The 23566-nt window shown below is 40.9% G+C and overlaps 2 protein-coding genes across 5 annotated transcripts in view; both read right to left on the bottom strand.

Moving 5' to 3' along the window:
* PPIL2 (peptidylprolyl isomerase like 2) overlaps nucleotides 1–15562 on the bottom strand; it is a 66281-nt gene extending 50719 nt beyond the window's left edge. Inside the window, exons 1-6 of the mRNA XM_005524383.3 lie at nucleotides 15456–15562; nucleotides 15316–15365; nucleotides 14854–14899; nucleotides 14167–14229; nucleotides 13969–14020; nucleotides 797–848 (exon numbers count right to left, since the gene is read on the bottom strand). Of these exons, the coding sequence (XP_005524440.1) occupies nucleotides 797–848; nucleotides 13969–14020; nucleotides 14167–14229; nucleotides 14854–14899; nucleotides 15316–15365; nucleotides 15456–15487 (295 nt within the window). The 5' untranslated portion in view covers nucleotides 15488–15562. The remainder of the gene's footprint in view (nucleotides 1–796; nucleotides 849–13968; nucleotides 14021–14166; nucleotides 14230–14853; nucleotides 14900–15315; nucleotides 15366–15455) is intronic.
* Nucleotides 15563–17046: 1484 nt separating this feature from the next.
* Nucleotides 17047–23566, bottom strand: part of HIRA (histone cell cycle regulator) — a 32498-nt gene continuing 25978 nt past the window's right edge. For all 4 annotated transcript variants that reach the window (XM_014253975.2, XM_005524382.3, XM_088065215.1 and 1 more), the window contains exons 21-25: nucleotides 22578–22683; nucleotides 21311–21433; nucleotides 20222–20385; nucleotides 18422–18510; nucleotides 17047–17921 (exon numbers count right to left, since the gene is read on the bottom strand). In XM_014253975.2, coding sequence (XP_014109450.1) covers nucleotides 17805–17921; nucleotides 18422–18510; nucleotides 20222–20385; nucleotides 21311–21433; nucleotides 22578–22683 — 599 coding nt within the window. In that variant the 3' untranslated portion in view covers nucleotides 17047–17804. The remainder of the gene's footprint in view (nucleotides 17922–18421; nucleotides 18511–20221; nucleotides 20386–21310; nucleotides 21434–22577; nucleotides 22684–23566) is intronic.

Below are 23566 nucleotides of genomic sequence, written 5' to 3'. Positions count from 1 at the left end.
CCACCCCAACATTATGAGCTGGACTTCTTTAAGGAAAGCACAATGTTATGGCATCTTTCAAAAGCCTTGACCACGTGACTGTTGATCAATTTTTAACACCCTGCTCTTGAGACAGATGGAACACAAGGTGTAGAAGAAATCCATCAGCTACAGAAAAGAACTTGTAATCCACAGATTTTGGTAAGATAAGGAGACAGACACTCCAGAATTTTATTTCCACCTAATCTTAGCCATTTTTATTTCAAAGAAATCATTATCTGCTTTGTAGAAGATGAATTCATCTCCATTCTTCTCTTTTGTTTCTACCATGCTCTCTTAGGAGGCTGATTTTGTATCTTGCAGAAATAAAACTCAAGGCAGCTGTCTTGTGGGTTTCTATTCATAAAATCCCACGTGTTCATTTAAGTCTAATCCCTTTTATAAACAAAAAGCTGCTCAAAACCAAGTGAACAGCAAATATTGCCACAGGCAAGCTAGAAATAAGATAACATTACAGAAATTTCACTTTTTCTGATTCTTTCCTTAAAGTAAACAGTACCTTAGAGCAGTAGCAGCTATAGTAAAGTGAAATTACTGAATAATTTACAGCTCCCCAGTGTAAAGAAAAACAGAAATGGAACTTTGAAGGTAAACATATCAGTCACAATAAGCAATTATTCAACTGAAAAAATAAAAACCATGATAGAGAACACAAACTAGTTAAGTTCACCATGAGCAAGACAAACCAGAATTTATTAAAGCACTCATTAAGGAAAAAAACCAACAAAGCACCACCACAGAAAATGACTGCACTTACCTTCACTGTTTTTAGCAAAATTCAGCTTTATAAGTGATTTGGCATCTAGTTTCTAAAGAAAATAAAGCATTAAAAAGATTAATCGCAACAGAAAGTAACCACGGAAATAATAGGAAACTGTAACATCACAATTAGGACTTTAATAGTACATAATTTATTAATAATATATTGCAAGTTGTGTGAATCATCAGAACCCTGGGAATTCAAGTCACAGCCCACAAAAACAAGGCTCAGGGAGCCTGAGAACTGGGATACGTTTGTTTACAGGGCTGTATTTGACACAGTGCAGTGCTAACCATGGGGAATCAGCTCGAGGAGTTGCACAACTCTTAGCACAGACTGAAAGCGGAGTTTGCATGAAAAGCTAAGAGGCAAAGATCATTGCTGCTGATCAGAAAGGGCAATTCAGCAGGGACATCTGATGAAAGTCATAAAGCCAGCAAACCATTTTGGCAATCAAGCTCAAAGCCTTTTCTGAAATAACTGTAATTTTCCTTTTACTCAGGAAATGTGCTGCAGAGCTCACATGACAGCCAGCAAAAATAAACGGAGGCACAAGTTCTCTGGAGAGGCACTTGGGGTCATGAAGGGAGTCCCAGGAGGGATTTTCAGCCACTTAATCCCCAGGTAACAATTCCACTGCACAGGAAACTGAGATGACAGCCGAGGTTGGGATAATGTTTTCTAGCTCTAGAGAAAACATTGCAAACTAAGCTACTCCTGCTCTCCCACGCTTCATCAGAAACATGTCTATGGCATTCTTCTGCTGTCCTATCTCTGGAAGGGTTTTCTGACATGGGAAGAGAAGAGCTGTCAAGCTGGCAAACATTTCTGGACAATCAGGCTGCTCTTGTCCTGCAGCCCTGCCTAAGACATGGAAGCTGCAAACACACCCAAAATAACAGTGAGCCTTCAGTGTCATTCCATGGGGTCAGTACGTGATTTGGGTGCATCGCTGGCAAGACAGGACACATCACAATCTGGGTGACCTCACCAGCACAGCCCACTGGGATCCTCAGGTAGTGCTTGACTGTGGCACCCAGCTGGAGACAAAGTCCAGTCCTACAAGCTGTAAGGCTGAGTCAGGATCTTAAATTCAAAAAAAACCAAGCCTTTGATTGTATCAGCAGTCAGAGACAGTTTCACTGCTAAATGGATCCTTAAAAGCACACACAGAACAGGCCTCTTAAAAGAAACAATTGGTTCTTTTCTCAAAACACACTCCTGAAGACATTAGGAAGGTTTTCATAACCCAGATATATCTTTATATCTTTATAAACAGCTTTGAGTGGAGATCTGCCAGCCCCCTGCCAACACTGCTACTTCAGTCATGGCAAAGAGCAATAAAGAGAAGTGTGAAACTAAGTTAGTGGGCTTTCTGTGCCTAATCAAAATTCATATTCCTGGTTTACAGAGTACATGTTATGACAGCTGGACTCGTTAGTTTATAGGAAGGCGTTTCTCAGATTGCTCTCAACCAACTGGTAGGTTCATTTGCTGCCAGAGAGGTAACCATCTCTCTAATTTATTAGCAGGAAGAGCAATGAGAGCTAGCAGGAATAAGATGGGAAGGGAAAAAAGAGGGCAGGTTTGGTTCTATTTAGTTATGTGATAGAAGACCAGCACTGCTGCATTTCCTTAAGGATTCTCAAAAAACCACATCCAAAACACGCCAGGTATCTATCCACTGCTGGGGCACAAGGAAGGACAGCAAAGGCAATGGCAGCCTCTGAAATGACTCAGTGAATGCAGAGCTTTATTTATTTATTTATTTATCTTCTTACAAGAACAAATTTATCAAAGAAGTAGTAGGGGAACTGCAGAGTTGCCAAAATGAACATCTGATCCTGGACAGATCTGTTCAACCTAAACAACTATTAACACAAAACAGCCATCTGTGCACATGTTGTGCAACAGCCCAAAAATTATGTTTCAGAAAAAGCTTCTTTAGAAATACAAGCACTGGAAACATTGATAATTTCAATAAAGGTCCTTAAATTATCCTCCTGGCAGACCGGAGCTATGCCCAAAACATTTGAGCATCTTTAAAGAAAAATGGAAACAGTTCCATAAGAAACAGTTTAGTATGATTGAAGATTCAGATTTATACCTTGACAGAAATTTCACAGAAAAGACAGACTAAACTGCTGTGAAAACATTAAAGGTAGCAAAGTGCTAAAAAGCTGCAGTGGACTGTTTCATCTGTCAACCTATGATATATTGTTAGAAGTCCTGCCAAGTCCTCGGACTCTCACTCCACGCCCAGGGAAATTGTATGGTATTTCAGGTCATATCTTTACATAGTATAGAAAAAGGTTATTTTTCAGCCTCAGTTACTCATGGTGCATCAGCTGCTGGTGCTGGATCTGCTCCCCACAGAGACCAGCACTTATACAGTCTTATGTCAATAGTAAATAAAAAGCCAGTGATTATCACACAGGAATTGAAATACTGCCTGGAGTGAGAACTCTGTAATGAAGTGCTGTATGAATATTACAAACCTTTATTGCCACAGGCTGGCCTTCTATTAGGCCTCTCTTGAAGAAGTGACCCTGGCATGTCAAGTCATGCCCTTTGGAGCAGCTCTGAGCTTCGGCTTGCATGGCAAGGCAAGAGGGGGATTTAGTGTTTTGTCAAAGGAAATCTTTGGAGCCTCAGAACAGCAAAACCAGATGATGATGTGCTACAAAGGATTGCCCAGTGCCCAAGACCAGGCTACAGGATCTGGCAACTGCACACAGAGCAGCCACAGAGGAGGGAGTCCACAAGCAGGACTTCCAGAAGGTTTGGTTTTGAAACATCTACACATTACCCAGGAAAGCGTAAAAGGACATGATATAGGCAAACTGCGTAATATAATTTTTTTCCTCTCAAGTTCTTAATTTCACATGGAAATGGATTATCTTGCATGTGGTTGAATCTCCTTTTATTTATTCTCCATCAAAAGTCAAAGCTTTCCAAGCACTATCACACAGTTTGTTGCCATGGAAATGACCGTTATGCCACAAACGGGCGCCAATTTTCACGGGAAGAGACAGCAGGAGTGAATGAATCCTAAAATGAGTTAAAGTACTTGTTTTCATGTATCTTTCATTATTAATAATGCTTAAGAGAGAACAAATATTGCATACATAGCTCAAGTTCAAAGCTGTTTTCAACCTGAGTTTCCGTGACCCACCATCCAGTTTCAGCCACGCTCCAGTTAAGAATGCAAGAGGAAAAAGAAGTGTTTATTAAAAACACTTGATCTAATTAAATTCTAAATTCCTAATGACAATGAAAAGGCCACAAACATCTGCCACTTCCCTTGAGCAGAAATAAGAGCCGCATATTCCTTTCTAAAAATATTTTATGCAGAAATACTGGAAAGCAGACGCATTTCATGGCACATAGTGCCAGCTGCTCCGCAGCAAGGAAGGGCTAAAAAAAACCAAATGCAAAACCGTGCAAGCTCTTTTCTCAGCTGACTCCTCTCTCACAGGCACACTTCCACAAAGGCAGCCAAGGCTACTTTTGGCCATGACCTACTTTCCTGCAGCAGCGAGCAGCCCCACCGCCCCGCGCGCTCTCATCTGTCAGCTGACAGCACTGGCTCCTGCGGGATCCCGAAGGGCAGCATCCTTTATTGATACCCAGGCAGAGATGATGACGCCACAGAGGTTAGTGGGGCACTGTGGCAGCTCGCGGATGGAACACGCCGATTGTTTCGAATTAAATCATTCTCTGTCATTGCTGGGCGTCTCATGCAGATATGACCTACAATCCCCACGCATCAATTAGTTACACTCGCTGAATCTCTTTGGTCTGTGGCTGCACATTCTTCTTGTTAATAAGGCTCTGACCCTGTTGGATACGCACCGGCCTGAAAAGCAATCAAAAAGGGCTCCACTGATTCTCTACCCACACATAGGCAGAGTTGGTGACATGCAGCAAGAGCTGTGTTTAGTAAAGACAGACTTTCCCACCCTACCAACAGCAACTGAGTATGTGTTCAAATGTTCAGCACTTAAGGACTAGACCCCCTTGATTGGACACACTGAATGGCTTCAGTCAGGAACACTGAGAAATTCAGAGAAGCTGGTATTGGGGTTATGTGGCCAGGTTTTGGTAGTGGGGGGCTACAGGGGTCGCTTCTGTAAGAAGCTGCTGGAAGCTTCTGCTGTGTCCAGCCAGCTCTAGGATAGACATGCTGCTGGCCAAGGCTGGGACAATCAGAAATGGTGGTAAGGCATCTGGGCTAACATACCTAAGAAGAAAATGTCTCCTGGCCCATATCTCAACCCATGAACCCCCAGTGACATTTTCTCTCCCCTCTCCAGTTTTGGAGGACAGTGAGAGAGGGGCTTCGGTAGTGCTTGGGGTCCAGACAAGACCAATGCACTACATGAGGAAAAATTAATGTGTCACATCTAAACTGGCTGATAACATGAGGTCTAAAATCATTCAGAGCTGGCATGGCCATTTGATGATTTTTTATCCCATCAAAACAAGAAATACAGAATTACCTCAAGCTGAAGAGAAAGCCAGAACAAATACTAATATTGAAATGCAGTGTTGCCTATCAAGTATCAAACTTAGCTTAGCAACAGCAGACGAATTTTGCATTACATTCTTTCGTTCCTTTGATAATGAGACCTCTTACATATAACTTTACAAACAACTTCCCATTTTAAGAAGCCCTCTTACAATTTTCCTTGCTATAAAATCTTCCCCAAAAAATGGGGGCATGAGTTCAATGGATACTACTGGAATAACTCCATGTATAATGTTACTTATTTCAAATTTTGTAAATGGACTTAATGATGATAAAGGACATTGGAAATTCTCAAGTCTACACATTAGGGTTTGCAATTGGAAACAGCAGCACTGTTTTAACAAGGTAGGCCATCTAGATGTAGTTTAACCCTCCATGAAAAATTTGGGCGCAGCAGCCAAGAGGCCAGAACAGTCTCACGATTCAAGGTATCATTTCTATGTTTAATTCAAAACCAAAAATGTTTAGTATTTATCACAGCTGCCTACCTAATGCTAAAAAGATACCCTCAATTCACATTCTTAGATGAAACTGCTGTTTAACTGCAATTTTCATGTACTGCTGAGCTAGAATGGAAATGGACACAGAAGATCCTTCATTACACACTTCTAGACCACTGTATTTACATATTTACAAGTTAATTAAACTGACACCATATGGTCACCAAAGCCTTGTCCAGAGAACCATAAAGATATGCTTGATAACACACATGGTTCACAGATACCAGCAGTAATGCTGCTCTATCAAAGAGCACATTAACAGAAATTACCATGACAAAAAGACATATAGCTGCATTGCAAGATCAAACCTGCAGTCTTAATGCAGTCAGAAGTCTACCAATCCAGAGACCCACTGCCAAATACAGCATAGTTCAAGGAAAATAAAGCTTTGCAGAAGCACCAAAAATCTAGTCTCCAAATTTAGTGAAAAACAGGCAAGTAAAGATCTGTGGGAAACCTCATGCCGCATCTCATTTAAGGCTAGAGCGCTTCACAGCTGCTAGTTTTTCAAGTGTCACAGTCACAAAATCCCATCCAACGTGCACACTTACACCAAAACACAGAAAAGGAAAAGAAGAGACCATCTGTTCAGTCTGTAAAACCTCGATGTAAATACTTTTTTGCTGTAAGGGACATAATGCATTAGAAATAATGGTAGACATGTTTATCTGCCTGTTCCCAGAGGTGGGTTACTGGATCAAACACTGCCCACCACACCACAGTCAGCAAGGTGTGAAGGAGGAACAGCAGCTTGGCCAGTGACTCATGACACTGGAGGGCTTTAAATGACTTTTTTTTGATAAAGCACTTGAACAGTAAGTAGAAGCAAATCTCATCCTCTTCACACTCGCTGTTTCCCAAAGATACAGGGAATTGAAAAATAAATCCCCATTTCAGGACAGATAAAGGCTAACTCTTAGTAGTGCCGGGCACACTGATGTAAAACACACAAACAACTCTGGAAAAGAAAGAACCAGTTATCCATGTTTGTCAGCAACAAAGGAGAGAGGGAAATTTTCAGAAAACCCAACAAAAGAAGGAGTTATCTGTCAGGAGACAACTCAGTGGGATTTTCATCCCCTCGACTGCCCCTGTGTTTTATGACTGTTTTGTGATGACACATGACTTCCTGGTCATTCCTCAGGGCAGAAATCACATCCTCATATGTTTCTATCCAGGGGCCTTGAAAATTTATGGTCACTAGTCAAATATTAACTCATTTAGACTGTTGACTAAAAGCTAATAATTTCTGAGGCCAATGAGGTAAGGCGACACGGCTCAGTTGCTGCATATTGAAGAGTTCATCTCGTTCAAAGTGGATTCTGGGCATTTGAGCAGCAGCCTGTGTCTGCTGCCCCAGACAAAAATGCACCTGGAGAGAGATGCTTAATGACAACAGCTGCAACCATCCATGTCTGAAAGGCTGCTGTTGCCCACAGAAATACAGGCAGCAATGTTCAATTGGAAACAACAAAAAAAAAAGAGAAAAGGAAGAACTACTGCTCATCCTGGCTAACTCTAACTTATAAATAAGTACCTGCTTCTGAAATGACCCAGCCTACCAAAAGAAAATGCAGCAAATTCTCGTTTTCTCAAAGCACCCTTCCTGTCTCAAAACATACACTGAAATGGTTTTTTGCTTTACATTATCATGTGTAATACTATCACAGTATTGTCAAAGTATTTCAGGAATAGATTAGAAAATATTCCCACCACTGTATCAGGAATTCACACAGCATTTACTGTGAATGATGAAGATTAACCCTGTTCAAAGAAGATATATTAAAATTTAACAGATGTGGAGGAGAACTGTGACCATGTAGGGTATGGAGAACTTAAAGGCATGAAGAACATCTGAGAAGAAAATACAAGTCTCAACAACAAAATGTCAAGAAAGCATTAAATTCCTCCATGCCAAATACACAGCAGTAAACACTAACAAAGAGAAAAGCGCAATTTTGGCACCAATACAAACGAGACTAAGCTGGTCAAACCCAAAATTTACAGAAGATATGTATCAGATAAAAAACCATCTTAAAAACAGCATAAGCTCTCAGCAGCCATAGCAGGCAGAAAGCAAACACTGGTTCAAGACAGAGCACGCAGTTTGCAAAGCAGACTGAGGGAGCCAAAGACCTCAGACAGTCTTCCAGTTTTCTATTTCTGATCATTTCACTCCTCTTTCTGCAACACACGAAAACCAAGATGGAATTGTCTGAATCATTTTTCAACAACAAAGCTTCCCTAGGCTTTATTTCTGTAAGCTTTGTTCTCTGCTCTGTAATAAGCTATTACTCACCCAGAACAAAACTGTATTCCTGCCACACTGAAACTTTTCTTACAAATAAACTCAAATACATCACTCAAACACCTCACTTCAAATAAATAGCAAAAATATGGTAAGTTTAACAAAAGGGGAAAAAAGGGGGCAATTGACATTTAAACTTATGCAATATATGAAGACCTGAGTTGCATCAGACAAATTAAGACATATACTTTGAATTTCAAAGCTCAAGATGTGCCGACTTCTTCTGACATGTACGTGAAAGGAGTTCTCTAGAGAAAAATTTAAATTCTCATTTATACATCACTCATATTACATCCGAATGAGACCTGAAGTTACTGATCCACCTAAATGATCACTCATTTCCAAAGCCCCAAGGAGAAAACACAGCAGACTACTTGGATTTAAGGTGCTGTGTTCTGATGTTGAGGAAAAAAACAATGTGAGAGGGATATGACTCACTCCTGAATTCTACATAATGAAAATTATGTAGAAAAAAACTGGTCAAACTATTTAGCTCTTAATTAGACAGTCCCAGCACTCTAGATATAGAACACTGATGTGGACATAGCCTACCTGTGGAAGTCTCCATTTTCCTGCTGGTATTTTATATAAAAGATGAAAATGCTCAAATCAAGCACAATCTCTTTGGAAATGGTAAGTGAAGAAAACTTTTTAAGACAAAAAGATGAAAAAGCACAAGGAAAATCTGACTCCTGCTTCAATGTGCCATTTTTAGATCATCATCAGAATCATGAGGTAACATTACCACCAGGTTACAGAAAGGTCTCAACAAACACTCTGAAAATGCATCCCACTGAACATTATCTATGGCTATTGCATTTTCCTGACAGTGTACACTGCTACACTGCCCTGAAAGAGGGCACCTTCAAACCACAGGGTTTTGTCTAATGACATCCATTATTTGCTGCTCATTATCTAGAAACACACCTGGAACAACACAATTAAAGCAGCAATCTGCAGTAATTTACCTCACAGACCATATGAACTGAGTTAAAAGTCATTGTCACTGTGGATTTAGCCAGTAAGGATCACATGAAATTGGAACTTGTCCTCCTCCCAGTTCAGGCCCGAGATTCGTTCCACTTGACTCAGGGCTGGATGAGTTTTGTCTGTGACTGTGATCTTGACACCTCTGACTCAGTAATGTATGAAGCTCATCCAACCCACTTTCAGGAATCCATTCCTGAAGCAGAGACCCTGCACTGATTATGTGACAGAGGTGGAAAGCAATTCGTAGTGAACCATGAAGTCCTGGCTGGAACTTAAACTGTACTTTAATACCTGTTCCTACTTGGTATTCCCCACATTGCTCACACACAACAGTTTCTTTATTCAGAATATTGCAAAAGTAGAAAAAAATACCTTAGCCCTATTTCTCATTATGTTCACTCCCCAGGTGAAGAAACAATTCTCAATGTTTTCTATCTCTATGCTTTCAAAATACAAACATGATAAAAACACTTTTATGTTTAAGGAAGTTTTACCTTTGCTCCAATTTCTGAACATTTTCAGACAGGATTTCCCTTACTTAGATAGCCAAAGACTTTTTTAGTGCATAAAAATAAGTGTTGTAAGGTTGTTTGTTCATTTTTTAAGTGGGATTGACAAATAAACAGTAAAAGAAGTAAATCTTTTTCATATCCTCGTCATTAAACCAGGTCAGCAAGCTTCACTGCAAAACCAGCAACTGATTTCTATGGTATCTGTGAGACTCACTGAAATCTACTTGACCAAATTGAAAAGAAATCATGATTTCAACAACAAAATGAAATAACAATAGCCACCAGCATTCGGAAGATAAATATATTTAAGGAATGTATTCAAGAATGATTTTCCAAGTTTTGAAATAACAGACTTAGCTGCGATTTTTTTTCTTTTGTGGGTAAAATGTTACAGGTTTTGAAAGTGCCTGTAATTATTACAGCAAGTATCATCTTACCAACCTTACTTCAGACAAATGATTGAAAAAAGGGCACTGTTTACATTCCTAGTGAGGAGTGCTGGAGGGAGGAGGTGCCCACTGCAGGCTGTCATTGCTGCAGGGCATTGCAGGTACAAGATCTCTGGGGCTCCAAAGCCTGGATCAGACAGGCTTACTGCAGGAGCCAGGCACCTGTACTGCCACAATTATTTGATCATGTTAGTCATAATTTTACCCCACGTCAGCTTTATTTGGTAAATAGAGGATTAAAGAATGTGGGAGAAAAATAGCAAATATTTATATTGTACACAGAGCAAAACTTTGTGTCCAGCTCTCTCTTTTTAAAAGGCAGATGTCTCACTGGGAAAAGTCAGGGATTTTTAGCCTTCTGACTCCAAAGCTGGTTTTCATTTTCCATGTCAGTGGCTCTGCCTTCTATTACTTCATCATATGCACCAGACTCCTCTTTATGGTTATCTTCAGACGCAGACCAAGCAAAAGGATCTTCTAACATGTGAAAAACCTTCAGAATTTATTAAAAAGTTCCTTCTTAACACAGTGAGAAGCTAAGACCTTGTGACACTTAAGAAAATGCCCTCTCTGTCCTGCAGGTCTGGATCCTAACCTTGCACGAGATGGAGAACAATACAAATTCTGTTCTGTCTCATTCAGACCAGAAATGTGACTCTCAGTCTCAGAAATCCACCACACAGCATCTTCAGGTCTCCTAACCTGACTCATAGGCCAGGCTAAATTAACTGGACTGAATCAAATTAGCTGGCTTTCCAGTGCCCAAAAGAATTAAATTCCCAAAGAAAAGGGAGAACCAGGGACAAAGACAGTAGCTACTTCTGAGACAAGGGAACAGAGATACTTGCCCAAGGTTACAGAGCCTTGATAGGGGCTGAAAGTACAGCCACAACAATCTGGCCTGCCCACACACAGTCAGAATGTCACTGAACCATAGTGGAAAATATAGGTATTGACATCAGACACATTACAATGCACAGAAAGAAAAATAGCTCAGCCCACATAGAACATATCCACGCAACAAAGGAAACAAATTTCCTTGAAATTCCTGTCAAAAGGCACGCTGATCTATCATCTGTTCATATTTGAGATTCCAACCAATCAGACATGCTCTGGCCAATCTCACTCCCTGAAACGAGTGTCCTGAGCCCAGCTGACTGCCTCGTGTGGGCACGCTGGTCAGGCTGACAGAACGTCACTACATGAAATGTCCTGGCAAGCCTGCAACTCTCTGCAAGCCCAAGAAGCCAAAGTGCTCCTGTCAGTAAAAAGGAATGAGCTAACTATCACTTTCCACTTTATTTTATGCAATTTTAGCATAAGGATAAGCCAGGGCAGTGTCCTGACAAAGCTGACAAAAAAAGTGAGACAATGCCAACTGACAGAATGTAGTTCAGCTGCGAGAAATGCACTGCTTCTTCCAGAATTATTGGTGTAGCAGTAAAACAAGCATTTTTTACCACAATGCATTGTTGAAAAGGAGGGGAAATAAATCTAAAGTTACTTTTTAAACTAGCTCATGGTAAATTCTAGACAAAGGTCAACAGTGGTCTGCATTGCAGCATTTCTTTAAAAACAAAGGCTAGTTCAATAGTTTAGGATTCAGAAGAATCAGAGAAGTCCCTTGCAGATCAGTTCACAGACATCCAATTAATAAAAGACTAACACAGTCTTACCCCCTGGAGCACAGCAAAGATAAATATATTAATGACTGCAAGGCTCTCTAGTTCTCCACTGAGGGGTCCACTTCAGAAATAAGACAGCTAGACAGAACTAATGAGTGCCAAGAGTGCACCAGTAACACCCCATTTCCAAGTAGTCTATTGACTTCTCTAAAGCATCTGTCCTGTAGCAAACCACAATTAGAGAAGTGCAAGCCACAAGGGATTTCATTACTATTTTTTACTTCAAGACAAATAAATGGAAAAATTCTCCAGAGCCTCATCACCAACCTGTGCAAAGTAACTCCATAAGCTAGTGTACAAAACATGGCATCACAGCTAATCTGGCTCAACTCCTTTCTAAATAAATCCAGAGACCTGAGTTTCTCTAAGTCACCAATTCATTAAAACAAGATGCACAAGGAATAGAGGGTACACACACAGTGACAGATTCCACACAGGACAGGACAGAACAGCTCAGAGATGCATAAGCTCAATTCACTGCCTTCCTCTGCCACCTACCCTGCCTTATCGCAGCTCTCCTATTCCATTCATGCCCAATGCCACCCCCCTCTTCTGAAAACCTGAGCTATCCCTCTGGTAAACAAAGTCTAAATTACAGTCCTTCTTTCAACCCCACTCTTCAGCTTAGAGCTCCACAGGTCTGGATTCAGCAGGGCTATTCTGGAGAATAAGTGTCTCCTTTTTCTTCCAGTTGATCTGAAAGGCCTTGGTCCTGTGGAGGAGCTGTACAGCACCAGTCCACCACAGAACAAGAAGGAAGAAGAAAGGGCTCCCCAGACTGTGATACAGAGGAAAAGGGGGGGATGCACACTGGGGAGAACTGGAAGAGCACTGCAGATCAACAGAAGCATAAGTCTGCTAAACTAACTGGTCTCAAGGCCTGACTTCATTTAAGCATTTATAGCTCACCAAGTATATTCTGCACAGTCTCCTTCTCTCTCCATTACACAACACAGTCAGGCACGTTACACTTCTTGCTTAGCATTTACTTGAAGCAATTTTAATTCATCATGGCTCACAGTCTGCAATGAGCTGCTCTGAGTAAAAAAAAATGATTTGGTAACACCCCAAAACTCCCAGCCAATGCAGAGAGCAGCAAGGTGGTGAGAGGCTGGTGAAAGCAAATGAAATAGCTGTAATTTCATCCCTTCTCAACAGCACACTGGCCTCTTCACATGTGAGAAAGGACCTTGAATCATCTGACCATTGCACAAACACACCTGCAGGACGATATAAAGTCTCAGACAGCCTGCTCATGTTTAGAGTTTGGAATGCTGCATCTGTATTTAGCTTTTCCTTGTATCTTTCTGATGGGAAAATTTTTAATCAAACAGTGGCAATCCTGGGCAATGGCTGCCACCCAGTGCCTGGAAAAGTAACTGCACACACTGAAGGAAAAGACAAATCTCAGTCGCTCAAGCAACAGTTTCTGCTTAAAATTTTCCTCTATGCCCTCATAAACAATGCACTTTAACACATCAGAAAAAAAGATAATTCAAACAGGGAAATATTTCCTGTGTTTCATGTTTATTCACTGTTTTGCAACTTCATATTGGTACTAAAAGTAATCTCTTCATAATTATCATTTATGCAGAAAAAGAAGGGAGAAACCCAAAAAGCTTTCTCTCACAGTGAACCCTCATGACAGAAGTGTTCTGATATATACTGTCAGGATAACTCAAAAGATTTTGTAGTGTAAGCTTACCATTCATAAAATCATCTATTAATCTCCTTAATTGGCATGATTCCAAATATCCTTTGGGTTAGGAAATATTGCTGCAAATTTAATCCCAGATGGAGAGGTGCCAACCCCTTGCCCTGCAGGGACCAGAATTCTGCTTATATGAGGCAGCAATAGAGTCTTTTCTACCAATGACCAATCAGGCTTTTTGGGCAGCACCAGAATTACCAACAGTTTGTACTTCCATCTGTACAGATGTTCATTTTGCCACAATGGAAGGCAGGCAAGAGACCCTGGGAGTTCATATAAATGAACTCTCTGCTCTATTTACAATCAGACTACAAAAATAAATAGAGATAACGCTCTCCTTTCTTCCACACATCTTTAAAACTGCACTCCCATTCAACTTCTTTTGCTTTCACTAAGGCCTTTTTGTTTCTCTTAACACATTAAATAAAAAACTGAGCATAAAGAAAGCAAAGACATGATGTGAATCCACCCATCATCACTTACTTCTCCCGTAATTGGATTGGTTCCATATTTCTTTATCCAAGGTACAATGCTCCTGGAAAGAGAATGGATAAAGTAATTCAGGACAAGCACCATCAGAAACCTCTGCTCATGGCCACAACTGGTTTGTGTAATGATGATTACACAGCTGTAACCAGTTCAACAACACAAAAATAAAGCTAAGTACAGACAGGAACTTACAGGATGTCAAAGACTGTCCCATCTGGTGTGCAAACTGGGTATTCAAATGGCTGCAGAGACAAACTAGAAAAAAAGAGAACACAATCTTGTTAGCAAAACCAGCTGGAAATCACAATGTAACTGGCAAGCATATTCAGCATCCCCTGTTAGGGATGCTTCCATAAGCCTGGCAGCTGTTAGCTCATATGTATGGAAGACAACCTCCTGAACTACACAATTTACAAGGATTTCTAACCCACTTCTACCAACTCTTCTCCTTCACTCCTGCACTTCGAGCAGTAAACTCTAAACAGAAAAAAAATTTGCAGAAACAGTTTTCAATCTACCTTAATTTCTATCTTAGCAAGATGAGTGACTGACCAAGCACATCCTGAGCAGGGACAAGTGGATCTGAGCCCTGATGATACAGATTTTAAAGACTGGGATGTACACAGTAATTGTTCTGCATTATTTCATCACTTGTGTGTGTATCCTTTTAGCCATGAGCTCCAATCTCTGCAGACACTGATTGCAGGTCATGCAGACTCTCTTTCAGTTCTTATTCAACTTTTTCTTGCCACACTGCTGCCACAGCAGCCACATGTCAATGAAAGTAACTGCTTCAGAAGAATATGGCTTTATTTCAGTGTCAACAGCCCGATAAATAAATATGCCATTACATAATGATAATGTAAATTGTTGTCTTACCTGCAGTGATCAAATGATAAACGTCTAAAATTGGTTCGTGGAAGGTCTGTTTGTGGAAAAAGAAAACCCACGCAACAGATTTTAGTAAGTACATGGTATTCTCGGTAACAAAAAAAACATTTGAAAGTTGCATATTGCTACATAAACGGTGGCAAGTTACTGACAAGGATAAATAACCTAAAGCTTGCGATACTGTAACTAAAATTTCTGAACTGAAATTACACTGCCGGAAAAAGATCAAAACAGAGATCTTGCAGACCGACAACACTGAGTTTAAATGAAATAATTAACGCTCAGGCTCTGTCCCACGAGTGGGCACAGAGCCGGCGGAGGGCGGGGACGCTCATCTGGCCAGAAACGCGGCATTTCCGAGCAGTACCACGGCCTCAGGCCGCGGCCCGGGGCTTGCAGTCCAGCACCCGCTGTCCCGGGGGTCTGAGGGAAAGGCCCGTCCCCCCTTACCTGCTTTCTTGCCGCCGTAGAACTGCGTGTACTCGGCGCACGTGATGTACCTGCGAGACAGGGGGGTCACTGAGGCACAGCACAGACACGGCCCCGCACAGCCCGGCCCCCCCGCGCCTTGCCCCGCGCCCCCCGCTCACATCTTGTCCTTCTGGTGCTGCCGCTTGCCCATGGCGGCGGCTCGGCCGGCTCGGCCTGCTCGGCCCGCGCCGCGCCTCAGGCCCGCCCGCGCCTTCCGCCGGGTGCGCCGGGGAACGGCCGCGCTGCGGAAACACCGGCGGTGGCAGGAGCGTTCCGGGGCCGCGGGGAACCGGCCGGGCAGGCCGGGGATGCTCAGGCTCGAGAAGGTTGGTGCGAGCTCAGAGCAGCCTTCCAGGGCTCCGCTTCACTAAAACATGTTTTCTTGCCTGGAATTTTAAAATCTTTGTCTTCCTGCTCTGTTGGGCCGTGTCAGAACCTCCCAGGAAAAAACGGGTAGAAAAACCTACTTGGTGTCTTAATATGGATACAGCTCCTCACAGAAATCATTTCAGTGTCTCTTCAAAGACTTAACGACAAAGAATTTACTGTCCTTTAGCTAATTACCTTTAAATCCCATTAAAGGACCTTCATTCAAGACTAATACGAACAGCACAAGGCTGAACAGTGGATGGCCAGAGTACAGATCCCTTTTCTTTAGCAGGAGGAAACAGCCAGTTGTCCTGGAGCTTTCACTCATCAAACACCTCCAAATCCATTCATGCTCCTTTTTTCTTTCCTTGTTAAACCATCACCCTGGCAGCTGCCTACAAGAGCCACTGGAGTGACATCCATGGAAGTGGATAGCCAGACACCCCTTCTCCCCAGAAGATGATGTTCAGCTCCTGTTTTAATCCCATCTCTTGGTCCTCGGCTGCATCCATGAGCACAAGGTGAGCACAACCTGCTCTGCTTGCAGGGGCTTATACTAAACAGTTTCTGGAAGTCCATGATTATGTGTTGTTATGGTTTTCCTCTGAGGAACCGAAGACTCGTTCCCACGAGCGTAGTAGAATTGGCAACAGTGTATGAATTATTTACAACATGACAAGTGGTTCTCACTATTAGACTTTGGCCACAGCTACACCTTGTCCTGGCTGAGGGTGAAGGATATTGTTTGTTATATGTTTAGGAGGGAAACTGCCCTTTTACAAGGGTTTAAATACACTTAATCATTTCGGTTCTCTTACTCGAAAACATTTCAAAGCAAGGCACTGAGGCACACCCAAACAGCAGGGCCTGCAAAGAACCAACACCTTCCTTTGCTCCTTTCCCAGCACCAAGTACACTCTGGGAAAAGAAAACAACTTGATTTTTTCAGTGGAATTCCAAAAGCACTCCACAAGGAACACGGCCATAACTGCATAAAGCTCCTTCCTTGCTGCAGTGCAAGCACTCTGGTCAGTGGTGAGGGGAGCCTGTTTGGCTCTGTCTGAGATGATGAGCATTCCCACACAGCCCCTGCTCCCTTGGCCAAGATGGGACTTTGGGGGAAAAAAGCTGTAGCTGTCCACAGACAGCACCAGCTCTTGTCTGATCTGTCTTTTCCTCCTTTCAGAGGAAAGATCATCCAGACAGAATTATTTATTTCCAGACATGTTACTGTGATTCAGCCTGTGTTGGCATTCCTGGAAATGCCTGTGCCCTTTGTAATAATTCAAGACCATGTTTTTGCTTTTTGTTAATTTTTTAAACCAATGCAGTGTTCTTTTATTTTGTACTTACAAAAAGAGCCATCCCATTATATCCCTCCCCCTCCCCCCAAAATGCCTTTTACAAACATTGAAAAATTAAAAACCTGATGATGACATGTTAATTTGGTAGAGTTACTCTGAAACATAGCCTTTGTAATTAAACTCCTACAAGATGACTTTGTTGTGATAGCTTGATTATTGGCCAAATAAAATTCCATATTACAAGTTAGCAAATTCTAGTACAAAAATAGTCCATGTGTTAGAACAGCCTCTTATTATTATATTCACAGGAAAGAGTCTATTGGCTGCATACCTTAATATTTATGAAATTTCTTTTTACGTGGCTCATTCATCTAATTCAATATAGTGTTGAGCCTCAATAAATCCTCAGGCAAAAAAACCCTAAACAGGGTTAAATATGCTGTTCAGTGTACTCTGAAGTACTGTGCTTTTTCACAGGACATCCAAGAAACCGCACAAACAGTTCTCAGCTAGTTTTAATATTAAATGAGATCCAGATCCAAAAGGATCCCCCTGAAGTACATATCCATGACTTCCCATAGAAACAGAGGTCACAGCTTCAATGGTCAAGTTTCGCTGGGGAAACTGTTGAGCTCCTCCACTCATCATCTCCAGAAATCCGCTGGGACCTCTGCGGCACAGCCCTTCTTCAGGAGTGTCCCCACTGCCTGGGCTCTCGCTCCTCTTTTGTTTCTACTTAATGCTGTTCAGCAGTTTCTCTCAGACCAGGCCCCACAGGGAAAATCTGGGGACATGCTACTTGTCTCTCAAGATGTCCAGCTGCTCTTGATACTCTGTGAAAAGCCTCTGGAAGCGGAGGTTCTGTCCAATAACAGGAAGAAGCTCTTTCAATAGTTCTCTCTTTCGTAAACCCTGCACAGAAAACACAAAAGCATCCTCAGAATCTATTATTTGTTATCATTAACATGTTCCACAGAGCTCTCTAAGATTCATGCCCCTTTTTCCTGCCTAGAGCTGTGTATTTTATGTTCTCACTCTGTTTCTATGATTCTCAGAATAAAAACTGTCTTTAAATTTACACTCTCATGAAGCTGGAGCAGTCTCTGCAGTTCCAGACTCCAGACTGTGCTCTGAGAGAAGACATGTCTTTGGCATGTCCCTCTTTCAAAGCTGCTGTCTGAACAATGTGGAGATCTGAACACACAACTTTCCTTCATATGTGTGATACTCAAGACAGCACCAGAGCTGACACTGGGGCAACAAGAATCTCCCTGTGGTTTCACATGGAATAAATCTGTGCCATGGGAGAAAGCCTGCTTAAGTGGTCAGAGCAGACTATAGAAAGGATAATACCCTGTAATTTTTATGGGAAACTGTTTCTTGTTCTTCATTAAACTCTTATCATAACTTACCATAACTGTTGATTCCCACTGACTTCCAGCTGAGTAATGGACTGGACCCAGTAAATCCTTGCATAATTCTCGCAAACGATATTCAAACCCTGGAGATAGTCACAATTTAAAATTTTAAAAACACAGCATTTCACTACATATAACCACTCTACAATGTAGCAGACAAAATTCAGGAAAGAATTACAAGTATCTGGAATAAAATAAAGCCCAAAGCATTGACTTCTGGAAAGTTATATTTCTATTCTTACAGCAATTCTTTGGAAGTATAAAATGATTTTTAGAGCTCTGAAGGGTCTTATTTAAGGTTCTCAAAACCAAACCCACTACTACAGATGATCTACAACAGGGAGAAAAACTGAAGTCAGGTAATTACTCCAGCTTGTTTTAAGAGCTGTCCTGATCTCAACCTCACTCTCACTTCCCACACAAACATACCAGCTTTTAAAAAACCAAAACACCTCTCATAAAACCACACATAGTTTCTGGGCTGCCTTTATTTACCCAAAAATCAGAAGGGGGAATTCCCTTGAAAGAAACGAAGTCTATTCAAGAGTAACTTGCCAATCAACATGTAATAGATCAAGTATTTCAGTGGACTGGAATTCAGTAGATGTTGAAATAATTATAAAAATAAAGGGTCAATAGTAGGATGTGCAATTTTCAAAGTTCAGCAGCTCTAGAAACCTACTGAAGCAGCAATACACATCTGGCAAAGCACAGTTTTTGTGACATCCGTCCATCCATGGCAGCAATATTTGCAGGTGCCAGAGGAACCCAGTGCATGCAGCAGAGGTTTGCAGTTAGTGAAGGCTTTTAAAAGTACAACCATCTCTAACATATGACCCAAGATTAATATTTTAATTTCAACTGGGGAAGGACAGAGAGAGCCACACACAGTTCAACAAGCTCTCTTGTTAAATAAGGTAAGGGTCAAAAGGTAAGAATTAATGAGTTTGATTTTAATTCTGCCAACACCTATTAGGTGGCATAACGCGAATCATTTCATTTCCCTCTGTGCAGAATGATTATGCAAGGTGAGGAGTAAGGCTGAATTAATACAAAGGGAACTACTAAATTATGAATGCAGACAGGCAGAGATACAACAGAGATCTTTAGAATCCAAAAAGTATAAAGTCTGTTGATTAACCTTATCTAACATAATAGCATAGAGATAAAGTGTATTAAAATATAAAACAGATACAAGGAACCTTTCTGGTGTGTTCCTTTTTTCACAGAATTTAACATGTGGAATTCACCAGTACAGGCAGTTGAAATTTTAGAATGTAAAGAAATAATAAAGTGCAAGCAATTCAAGCAAATTCTCTGCAATTTTATGTGTTTGAGTATAAAGTGCTAGAGACTGAGCAACTCCTCCATCTCACATCAGGCAGCAATTGTCAGCTGGCTGAGGAGGGTTACTCATTTTATTGGTGCTGCTGGCTTCCTTAAGACATCTCTAGCTGCTGCCAGACAATATCTAGGACATGCTGACAGACCACTGGGCTTTTTTACAATGCAATTGCCATGACTGGAGTCTGCAGATGGCATTGCCTCCCCAGACCACAGTCTGTTCCCAGTCACTGTGTCAAAACAGGATTCCTGAGGACTCAGCACTGCAGAAGCAAATATACTTTGTTTTGGTTTTAAGCAAAACACGAGTCCAGAAGCCAAGTGCTAAAAGGAGGATGTTAAGTGCTAAAAGGGATGTTAAGGAGGATGTGTTCTTCACATGAACATGAAGAGTGTTTTTTAGAAGCCCATCGGAGCTGCAGAGGAGTACCAGAGCCTGGGAAGTCTCACCTTCATTAACTAGGTACCGTGCATAGATAAGGAGCCAGTGGTGATATTCATGACTGGATTGTAACATAAGTGCTGCTGCTATCTGGTTCTCCAGGTATGCAAGTGTTGTTTCTTGTTGCACTAAATGAGGCATGGAGAACAGTCTTGCAGCTTGCCTTCCTGAACTGCAAAACCAAAAACATTAATGTGCCATAAAATCAGATACAAGTTTAAGGAATATATCTTTTTGTAGCACTAGCTATAAAGCACCTATCTTTCAGAGGCACACAAGATATAAAGTTAAAGCATTTAAAGGATTTCTGGCATATAAACATAGTCATAAGAAAGATAATTTGAAAAGAGTAACTACTTATTAGAATGTTTTTCAAAAAGGGAATTTTTCACTCTCTTATTGTCTCTCTCTCAAAAAGAGAGTGTTTGTTTATATTTCAAGTGCTTTTCACAACAAAATCCCATTCCCCTCAAGAGAAAAGCAATAAAATCATACAACTATACACAGTTTCTCTCCGGAAAAAAATTAAACTTGGATGTGAAGAGCAGAAATAGCAAAGAAATCTGCCTGGGAAATCTAGTTAAATCCAAGTGAGGATGGGCTGTTAAGCTACCTACAGGAATCTGCTCTGGCTCACACAATTCCTTGGTGATATTTTCACTTGTTAAAAATACTCACTAGATGACTAATATCTCAACTTTCTCAAAGACTTCATTAAATAGATTCTTTGAGGCCAACTGCACTAACTCCAAAATCGTAGGCCTACTCCAGAAAGCACGTAAACTAAAAGTTAAAATGCAAAATGTAAAAAATGCAGTTTAGCTAATAAAAGTGTAATAGAATTGTCCAATACCTTACCCATGCAATAAGAGGAGCCTTAAAATTATTATATTTAGAGCATGTTTTCCTGCCCCTCAGACAATCTCATAACAATATTAAGACTATAAACATGCAAAGGATTAAAAAACCACTGCATGAATGACTGAGCATTTCAGAGCCATTGGCATTTCAAGAGGTAACTCAGTGATTCAGGTATGTGAATACAGAACATGACAAAACCCAAACACGCTGATGTCACGAAGGCGGCGTGTGCGTACTTTGATGTGCGTCCCTGTATTACAGCCAAGGGCCCAGAACACAGCATGGCTTCTTGGGATGGCAAACTAGTCCTGAAGTCTGCACATTGTGCTAGAGAGTCCTGTTTGTCAGAAACAAGATTCCTAGAAAGAAGCAAACAACCAAAAAACAAGTCTGAGGAGTGCAAATGGCAACATCAGCAGATCCAGCTCTGTTCTGCCTCAAAACCTGATTTTCGTTTTCACAGATAACCAAAAAATATCACTGAAGTGGCTCAGGAATTCCAGGGACCCTGATTATTCCCACTACTTGCCCAAATTTTGCTTGTGCTATGTCCCTTCTACTCCCAAAGTTAAAAATATTAATTACATAATAAAATCTACTATCAGTTTAGAAGGAAATGAACTTTCTCATTGTCATTTTACAATCTAATAAGAAGCCATAACCCAGAATGATGCCTGGAGTGAACACAGGTAATGACTTTCTTATTAAGAATTTGATTTTACCTTATGTCAGGTCCAGCCACCAGACACACACACATTGACAATCTTTTCCATAATTACAGCTCTCCCTTCATATGGAGGGAGCTGACATTACAGCTGCCATTCCCACATCTGATTTAGGATATCATCATCACTGGCTTGAGATGCCAGGAGAAAGAGTGGCTCAAACTAATGCTAAGTTCAGACTTCAGACAGCACAGGGGTAAAATGGTACAAATATTTAAAACACCCTCTGCTGCTTTATCATGTTTAAATTTGTATGATGACTAAAGGCATTGCTCTTTTATATATTTCCCAAGCTGTGGTACAAACTAAGAAATGGCAGCAAATTCAGAATTATGGCTGAGAGCCTGTCTCCTGCTCCTTACTCCCTTAATAAAAAGAACAAAAAAGGTACTTTTCCAGAGCATTCACTTCATGTAGTTGAATAACAACAATTATTCTAAGGAGGAATTAAAACAATAAGCTCTTTCATCCAGCAGGCTCATTACACTAATTACAACAATTATATTAGGATTACAACATGGTTTTTTTCTTTCTAAGAAGACAACAAACAACCTATTTTGGAAAGATCCTGTAAATAATTTACCCATGGAAATTTTTCAAAGGAACTTATGCCTTTTCATGGGGAAAGCCTATCCCATTAAGACACAGATTCTTGTGTAGCCTTTTCTTGTGTTTAGTAATGACTCTTCCACGACTGAGGCAGAATGATTTCTTCCCAGTAAATCAGAACAGGTCAGTTCCTCTGAGTTGTAAAAGCAGGAAATAATCCATGACTTACCATGTAGAAAGAGAAGGATTAAAGCAGTATGCCTTCCCATCAGACATGCTCATGACAGGAATTCCATGCTGAGTCAGCAAGATCTGAGAGACAGTTGCATCACTTCCTACAAGTCAAATCAGACCAAAGTGTTTCTTTTGGAAGTCTTGCCTAAGACTCATAATGGTAAAAATGGTATCCACCATTAATTATCAGTTACAACAACCAACAGAAAAAGGGTCAATGTTGTTCTCAAGCACTGATAAGAAGGTCAAGACACAAGCTAATGATGGCAAGCACCAGGCTCAGTGCAGTAGCATTAACATCAATTTTGCAAAATACATTATCAATCTTGATGCTGCAATTTATACAGAATATGGGCTTAATCAGGAACATTCTCCTTACCTCAGGAAAATCTTCAGCAATTCTACCATGTCCTTTGTAATTCAGGAAGCCTTTAGAGCTTTCTTTTTCCCATTAAGTTAAAATCATAAACCCCAGCATGTTCAGAAAAGTGTGCTGAGAGCACTGAGCAAGTGCGATAGCTGGAGTCTTATTTCCCAGCATACTCCAAGCCCAGGGCTTGTGCATGTAACTTCTAATGATGACATTTGCAGACTGCTAATACAACTGCTTTCTAGCTAGTTTGGATTAGTACTGTATGGATTAAAGCTAAAACAGAAGCTGATGACTCTGAGGCACTGCTTTTTTAATGATTTGTGTTATGCCAGATATTGCAGTGATTGAAAGTGAAGGTTTTTAAGTAATGAATCAGAAGATAATCAGTTGTTGTTCATCACTGAAACAATAAACATGCAAATTACACAGAGAAATTGCTGCAATAGCAGATTTACATTGAGTATTCATTTTGTGATCTTTACAACACTGAATTTCTACATTCAGAAGCAAGGCAGACTATATGCTGCAGAATCTCACACAAGCTTGCTACTCACCGATATTGTTATCACTGTTATTTCAAGAACTTCCCTTTATTACACAATAATGAAGGG

The sequence above is a fragment of the Pseudopodoces humilis genome, chromosome 20 (assembly GCF_049639895.1).
Source record: "Pseudopodoces humilis isolate 2021_Gansu_Grassland_sample_001 chromosome 20, ASM4963989v1, whole genome shotgun sequence".
NCBI classification, from domain to species: Eukaryota; Metazoa; Chordata; class Aves; order Passeriformes; family Paridae; genus Pseudopodoces; species Pseudopodoces humilis.
Note: the sequence above shows the minus strand (reverse complement) of the source record. Positions and strands in the feature narration are given on the sequence as shown.